The sequence below is a fragment of the Prunus avium genome, chromosome 1 (genome assembly GCF_965620075.1).
Source record: "Prunus avium chromosome 1, drPruAviu1.hap1.1, whole genome shotgun sequence".
NCBI lineage: Eukaryota > Viridiplantae > Streptophyta > Magnoliopsida > Rosales > Rosaceae > Prunus > Prunus avium.
This window is the reverse complement of record NC_142284.1, coordinates 8,438,996-8,447,768: the sequence shown is the minus strand read 5'-3', so window position 1 is coordinate 8,447,768 and position 8,773 is coordinate 8,438,996. Positions and strand designations below refer to the sequence as shown.

Here is an 8,773-nt window from a genome sequence, read left to right as displayed (position 1 = left end):
GTCAGCCACACCACCACCCCCACCAGCCCACACGCCAACCACCACACTCATCCCCATCTCCCCAACCCAGTAATTAATGTAGGTAAGGGTAGAATAGGAAAGAGAGTGAACAAAAATGAACAAAATTGATTAAAAAGTATTAAAAAGCAAAAGGGAGTGTAAGTGGAGAAAATGGATTATTTTGTTTCAAATACCATAAAGTCCTCGTGCTTTGTAGAGAACAAGTCTTCTAGAGCCAGAACTAATATACCACCAAAAAAAAAACCCCCACTTGATCCAGAATCGAAACCAAGACAACCCAGAATGATGCATCATTTCAATTGTAACCCACAATAACAGTTTATCCTGGCCCAAACTTAGGACGAATCTCTCACAACATGACTTCTGCAAGAGTTCAAAGTTCTACTCGTGATTTCCACATGTTGCATATATGACTCCTCTATGCAGAGGCTTTACACAGACTTCAACCAAAACATTTTTTATTTCACCCCACCAATTTACTAGAGACATTATTCCTCACAGTTAGATGTCAATAACGAATCACTTTCTTCATCATTACACATAATGTAAAAATCCTTTCCATCTAATAATTTCACACCAGAAACAATTTCAAACCAGAATGATTATAACCTCTCCATATATCATATTACTTAAGCTCTCTATTTCTGGTTTATTGAGCTAGAATAGTTTACAAGACTACGAATACCAAAAATAATGTCAAAAGCTACATATTAGAATGCATATCCAATGCTTTTTTCTTTTTCGGATAAGAAGTATACAATGTGATGATGCTTTTCTCATAAATTTCAGATAAAGGAAACCCCTAGGCTGAAACACAAGCCAAGCCGTGTATCTTAATACAGACAGAGAATTCATAAGAAACAGTTTTCTCAACAGAAAGAAACGAAACAAAACAAAAGTGCACCAATATGCTATCGTGATGTTACAAAACAGAAACAATGATGTGGAACATAAGTGGCAGCTGCCATTAGAAGCTTATCCCAGGCGTAATAAAGAGAGCGTTAAGTCTCAAACCCTAATCATGTTGGATAATGTTGGGTCTATTTGAGATATTACATAATTGGATTTGAGTTGAGGTTACTTCATTATGGTGTTTTTTATATATGTTAATGTATCCAAGGTTTCTCTTATGCTTTTTCTGGACTCTTTTGATTTTAGCGTTATGTGAGTTAGGGGCATTTTAGTACTGTCATCACCTAGGGTTTTTCTTAGCTTTAGAGAGAGTTTGATGATTGAATAATCTTCTCAGAGCTTTGCTTCTCTCTAGGTTTGTGTGATGCAACCCGACCCTAGGTGTGATGCGTAAGGCCTCTAGGATAGGAGTGATTCCTATAACCCTGCTTTTATTTATAATTTTCTCTCCTTGTTCCATAGAGTTTCCCTATTGATCTTACTCTCCACAATCTTACAGCAATCAAAGAATTGACTTTGAACATGCATCAATCTTTTCTACATATTCTCTCCCACTTGTCCTGCATCAAACAATTGTTCAATGTTTTACAACACCAACGCTAGCATATAACATGAGATAAAGAAAGACTATCCTTCTCTAGTCAATGGAGAGACAAGAACTTAATAAGCACATAAGGAACTCTAATTATTCAGTACTAAGGACATTGATGAGAAAATAATTTGCACAGAATGTGGAAAGCATGAGCATGATTGTAAAGGTTTCACTATATTCCACTTCAAAGTAGCCCAAGGCCTGCGATGATAAGATACTAGGTGAAAATAAATAGCCAAAAATAAGGTTGATGACAGAAGAAACCATATTGATGTGTTTCAGACCACAGTCAAAGGCCCATGTGGTGAATAAGTAATAAGTGAATAATTAGATGGCATACAAGTAGCAATTAAGAGACTCTCTAGCCTACACTTATGTTATGAAATGATCCCATACAGTCTGGCATCACAGGATTCCACAGTAATTTCCATCCATGTGTATTTAGCCAACATGGAAATTCAGAAAAACAACAGCAAAGCCAATAAGCAAGCATTGATCAACATCAATTTTATATAATAAAAATTGGTAAAGAGTTGGATCATCAAAGTAAATAACCATCCGACTTGAAATGACCACAAAATCAAATAATTTTATTTATTTAATTAAATTTCTCTCTCTAATTTGCGTTCCATGGTTGTTCCTTCCTAGTTTTCTTTTTCTTCTTGTTTTTACATAGAATATGCATTTGGGGGGTAAGTCTATGACCCCTGAAATCACATCCTGACTATGGGGTGTAAAGAATTTACATGGTAAATCCAGATTTGAAAAATTCAAGCAAGCAACACTGGGAACAATTGAAAACACAGAAAAATTGTTGTCAATCACCATATTGTGAAAACAAGCAAGCATTAACCAAAACCAATTTTATATAATAAAAGCACTAAAACAACATTTAGTAACCTAAAATAGTTCTGTTATATAGAACCAAATAACAATAGCTCACTCAGTTCTAAAACAACAAATTCACAGATAATTTATTCCACATAAATGATACATAATGAACATCCAAGTAGGCTCCTGATGTTAATGTAACAACAATAACAAGTTCAGGATGATGACATAACAAGAACTAATAGTGCATGATAAATAAAAAAATCACAACCAATGCAATCACCTGCATTATCATTGCTTGACATTCTCCAAGTACCACTTATAGGTATCAACTAGACCATCCTTGAGAGAGATCTTTGGGGTCCAACCCAACCCCGCCAGCTTTGAGCTATCCATGAGCTTCCTCGGAGTTCCATCAGGCTTGGAAGAGTCCCAAACAAGCTCACCCTCAAACCCAACCACTTCCTTCACCAACTCAGCCAACTCCTTGATAGTCACCTCCTTGCCACTACCCACATTGACATGCTCTAGCCCACCATAATTCTCCATCAAGAACACAACCCCATCCGCTAAGTCGTCAACGTGCAAAAACTCCCTCAAGGGGCTTCCAGACCCCCACACCACCACCTCCTTCGCACCCTTTACCTTTGCCTCGTGAAACCGCCTCATCAATGCCGGCAAAACATGGGAATTCTCGGGGTGAAAGTTGTCATGTGGCCCATACAAATTGGTGGGCATCCCCGAAATCGCATCCCAATTGTACTGAATCCGGTAAGCCTGGCACATCTTGATCCCGGCGATCTTGGCAATCGCATACCACTCATTTGTGGGCTCCAGAGGGCCCGTTAACAATGCGCTTTCGGGGATAGGCTGTGGAGCGAACTTGGGGTAAATACAAGAGGAGCCGAGAAACAAGAGCTTCTTCACTCCGAATCGGTACGAGGCGTCGATCACATTGGTCTGGATCTGGAGATTGACGGCGATGAAATCTGCCGGGTATGTGTTGTTGGCGTGAATGCCGCCAACTTTTGCCGCGGCGAGGATGACGAATTGGGGCTTTTCGACTGTGAAGAAGGACTCGACGTCGTTTTGGCGAGTGAGGTCCAGCTCGGCATGGCCGCGGAGGACGAGGTTGGTGAACCCTAGGGCTTGGAGCTTGCGGACGATGGCGGAGCCGACAAGTCCGCGGTGACCGGCGACGAAGATCTTCGCCGATTTGTCAGAGAGGGCGGAAGGCGAGGTGGCATCTGCAGAGAGAAGGAGAAAGAGATATTGCAGTTTGCAGTACGGAAATTTGATTGAAGTGTGTTTAGTTTGTTTGGCTGCTGAGAAAATGCGCATGGGAAGAAATAAATTTGTTCAAGTGTATTAGATTAGTTTTTCTCAGCGACCAAACAGAATGCTAGGAGAGAGAGAGAGAGAGAGAGAGAGAGAGAGAGAGAGAGAGTACCGTTAATGGCGCCACTCATATTGTGAGATGTATTGCCTCAGTACTGCAGCAACTCTGGAAGAAAACGCTACCTAACAGAGAACTAGGCCGACGTCGTAGAAGAAAAGTGAACTGATCCCAACTTTATTGTTTCCTATTTTATTTGTGAGATTGTTATGAAGGGCCGCTTGGTTGATGGGAAATTGGGTTTGGGAAATTTCATAGGAGATGAGATGGTTGCCTCGTTGGTACACGGACAAAATAGGGGGAAATTTCATTTTACCTTGGAAACTAAGGCAACAAAAAATGCATATTTTTCATGATCATTTTGTCCTACTAACAATTTAGAATGAGTGCTCCTATTTCTAATTTCTGTCCTATTTTCCCGCTCACCATGTAAATTTGAAAAACAACAATTCTATCTTTCCACCCACAATTATTCATAAAATACTTTTAATTATTAGGAAAATTCACTATTATACCCAATATAGGAGCCCAAATTATAAAAAAAAAACCTATATGAAATGGACTTTGGAAACACACCCAAAGCCCATTTGCAACATAACAAAAAGGCTTTTAACTTTTTTTAAATTACAAAACTGCCATTGATTTCTTAAAACAAACTCAATCCCAAAACCTCATACAAAATCTCAAAACACTCAATAGGACATCAAAGTAATTTAATAATCAAAATTAAATTCAATAGGGCCAGCTGTCATTTTTTGGGTTTTTTTGGGTATGTTTATAGAAATTAAATGGTGTATGGTTTATTTATGGTTTTAGTGCTAAGAATGGGTATATGACTAAATATCTCTAATTATTAATTCAAGTAAATTCTCCACCCAATCACTTATGGACAACTGTCAATCAATTTGAGACTTAAAAAAATACAAAATTTCACCTCAGCAGCTCTTCTCCGTGTCCCTTGCCCCTCCAACTCAAACCCCTGTCATTCACTCTTATATCTCCCTTATTTCTCTATCTTTTCACCATCTCTCCATTTCTTCCCCTGCAACTCAAATCATCTATTTTTCTCTCTCTACTCAACGACCCTCTCTCTCATCTCTCCCCCTCTTTCTCTTTATTGGCGCCATCAACGATGGAGGACAACAAGGTCACGGGCCTCAAGATATGATATCAGACACCTCAGAGTTGAAGGCTGACAAGGTTGCCGAGCTCTATCGTTGCCAACACAGAAGAGAGAATATATATATATATATATATATATGTCAAATTGTAGAATAGGTGAGTTGTGTGAGTTTAGGGTTTTTACCCTAAGTCCTTAGAAGTCATTTTTCGACGGGGTAAATTTGTCTTTAAAATTTTGAAGATAAGGTGGATGGGGAAATAGAACAGAGGGTGGAAATAGCAGTACTCTTTAGAATTTCAATATAGCATTAAATACATTCTTTATTATATTTTATCTAATATGGGTATAATTAGAAAATTAAACAAGCTTTGTTTTACATTCATACGCAAGCCAAACATGGGGAAGAAAATAAAGTGGTATTTTCTGGTTATTTTCCAATAATACCAAACATAAGAAATGAATCTTCCATTTCCCAAAGATGGAAAATTATTTTCCATCAAATCTTTTCTGCAAACCAAATAGGGCCTTTGAGTTTGTGCCCAAATTGTACCTGCGGGCCCGCTACCGTGCCTGTGATGACAATAGCATCTCCAACAATTGCCAAGTTGTTTTTGTTTGGCTTAATTGTTGTAAGGCTTATTTACTGTAGTACCCCCTGAAACTTCGGTCAAATCTCACTTTACCCCCCCAAAGTTAAAATGGCCCACTTAACCCCCTTGACCGTGGTTTCGTGTTCCACTTTACCCCCTACCGTTATCTCCGTTAATAACTCTGTCAGTTTTGATGACGTGGCATGGCTATTTTAGACTTTTTACAACAAGTGATGATGTGTCATATAAAGGGCCCACTTTTTTTGCTTAAGTGGAATAAAATATATTATATAATAATATAATTACTTGTTTAGTTAAAAAAAATATAAAAATTGAAAAAATTAATACATAAAAATCTTCTTCTCCATCTCTCTCCCTTGAACTCTCCCTCCCTTAACTTCATAACCCAAAGCCACCCTCACCATCGCATGGTCGAGACTGACTTCATAACCCAAAGCCACCCTCACCATCACATGGTCGAGACTGACTTTCCACCATCGCCACCGCCGAAACAACAACGCCTCCAAACGACGCCGGCGAAACCTAAAGCGTTGTGCCGACGAGGATCTGTTTGGTTTTGGAGTTCTGAGGGTCTATTTGGTCGAAGAGGGTCTGTTACAATCTGTTTTATGTCACTACTACTTAAATAACAAAATTAAATTAAAAAGAAAAAAACCAACCAACAGAAAATAATCAAAGCTCCAACCTCTCCACGCACCCCCAGCCACCTCCTCACCCATCCACAGCCCGATCCCTCTACCAGCCACCTCCTCGCCGATTAGCCCAGACAATGGGCAAGTATTCTATCATTAACCCCAACAAGGGCTTTCCTATACTTGATCTCAGTGGAGAAGTTCTCTTTATTCAAAAACCCTTGGGATGACTCGTTGTAGAGAAAATAGGGTCTGGGTGTTGCCCAAATAGTGAAGAAATTGGGTTTGGGTTTCGAGTTGGACCGATTGGGTCTGGGTGTAGAGGAGGCTTTCTTCTTCCTTCATTCTTGGAAGTGGTTGTTTTGTTTGCCCTGCTTCTTGGATGGTGTGGCGATGGTGATGGTGGCGAGAGAGAGGTCTGAAGTTGGGTTGGTGGGGTGGATATGGCTGGGGTAGGTGGGTTAAGGGGTTAGTGTGGCTGAGGAGGGGGATGGGTGTGGGTGGGATCTGGGTAGAGGATTGGAGTAAGTTAATGGTTTTCGAGGAAAAATTTCACTCAGGGAGCTCTAGTACCTTGATCTTCAAAACAATTCCTTAAATTTTTCAATCCTCTATGATGGATATGGTGATTTAGATGGTAGGTTTGATGTTTGGGTATGTGGGTATGGTGGTGCTGGTGGTTTATACGGTGGTTGCTGGGGAAGAGAGAAAGATGGAGAAGAAGAGAATTTTTTGATATTAATTTTTCAATTTTTTAATTAAATTAGTATTTAAAATAATATTTTAATTTTAATTAATATTTTTTTTCCATACTAATACTTTAATTTTTAAAATTTTTGTTTCTTTTTTCTTTTGGATTTTTTAATTTTTATTGTTGTATCTTTTACCATAATGACCCTGCCACGTCAGTTTTTTTGACGGTCTTTTGGATGGCATGGGGGGAAAGTGGAACACAAAACCACGGTCAAGGGGGTTAAGTGGGTCATTTTAACTTTGGGGGGGTAAAGTGAGATTTGACCGAAGTTTCAGGGGGTGCTACAATAAATAAGCCTTGTTGTAATGGGCCCTAACTATCCCTCATGTTACAATTTCGTCTATGTCCAATTAGATTGTGAGTTGCACTACTGGTCCTTTTTGTCAACTCTATTAACTTTTTTGTTAAATTAAAAAATGGCTTGCACAAATTTTAAAATGAATAAAATAAAATACAATGCACATGGGGTGGCACTATAGTGGAAAACTAGGCCAAACTCTTCCCCTCCCCTCAAGTGCACACGGGCTTGATTCATGTAGGAGACAATCTTGAGGCAACCTCATATAATACTCCCCCCTCCCCTCCCCCTGCCTCTCCTTAACAAAAGACCCAAAAAAAAAGAAGATATTTAATGAAAAAATTTATATATTGGGGCTGAATATTTCTCTCATGGGTATGGGTATGGGTAACTAATGAATATGAGGGATTTTTGCCTTGAGCATGAATGGGGTTAGGGGTAGAGAGAGAGAGTCAACTTGAAGGAGAAAGCACGAATCCAGAATAATCACGCAGTTTTTTTTATTTTATGGTTTTATGGTTTTGTGGTTACCTGGAGATATATTGGTTTAAAATTAATAATTTTACAAAAGGTCTTCTGTCCATTTCCCTCTCTCTCTTTCTCCAGAAATCGTTTTAAAGTACGAAATCCCAAAATTAATGAGGCCCAATATTCTCTTCTTCTTCAACGAGCCACACCCCCAACTTCTTTCTTAAAAAGGAGAATGAAAGAGAAAAAGAGAGAAATGTGGGGATTATGGTTGGGATGAGAGATTGGGAAGTCAGCAGCCATGGCTACTGTTGTATCCAAAATGTCTCTTGGGCCTACCTTTCAGAGCAGATTTAAGCCCAGTTCACTTAATGAAGTGACTTGCCCTCTCAAAAAACCCAAACACAACCTCTCCTAGGATTTCCTATGCTCGATCTAGACAAGTCCATGCCGCACATGTCCATGTAACGACCAAACCGAGGCCTCACGCTTTCGCGTCTTGGGAAAGGCCTAAACATGAGCAGCGAGGCCCACCGAGCACGATCCCAAGAGGTGTGCTGATCCCATAGCCAAAGTAACCATGTGCCAGGATCTCATCGACCGTCCAATCTAAAGATGCCACATCATCATAGGTGCAAGAGTCCCACATTGAAAGAGAACGAAAAGAGGGCACCTCATTTCCAATATAAAAAAGAGTACATTACACCAAAATGGTAATTGGAAATCTCTTTAGACTTAAGTACAACACCTTTTGATCCTTCTTAGGGAAAGATCTGACTTAGTCATCGGGAAAACAACTCATTTTCTAATTATGCAGCAATCACATTTGAGGAGGCTCTGGGTTTTAATGAAATTTACAAACTTCTGAAAATACCCCAATCTATTTTCACACCCTATCTCCAAGTAATATCATAGCCTTATTTATTTTATTTAATTAGTATTTATTTAGTGAATAATTAGTATTAAATATTTTAATTAACTCCACAAATTATATTACTTAATAAATAGCTTTTTATTTTTTTATTTTTTTATTTAATAAAATATTTAAATACTAATTATTCACTAAGTAAATAATAATTAAAACATAACTACTAATTAAAGTAATTTAAAAAGAGAAATCCATTGTTTTCTATTT

At 38.6% G+C, this 8,773-nt stretch overlaps 1 protein-coding gene across 1 annotated transcript; it reads right to left on the bottom strand.

The window, feature by feature from the left end:
• Positions 1-2,472: 2,472 nt before the first annotated feature.
• LOC110763904 (GDP-L-fucose synthase 1) lies at positions 2,473-4,037 on the bottom strand. The gene is made up of 2 exons (XM_021966802.2): positions 3,807-4,037; positions 2,473-3,603 (listed from the first exon to the last, which is right to left on the bottom strand). The coding sequence occupies exons 1-2, from the start codon at positions 3,823-3,825 to the stop codon at positions 2,648-2,650; spliced, it is 975 nt and encodes a 324-aa protein (XP_021822494.2). The 5' UTR covers positions 3,826-4,037; the 3' UTR covers positions 2,473-2,647.
• Between the last annotated feature and the right edge of the window lie 4,736 nt (positions 4,038-8,773).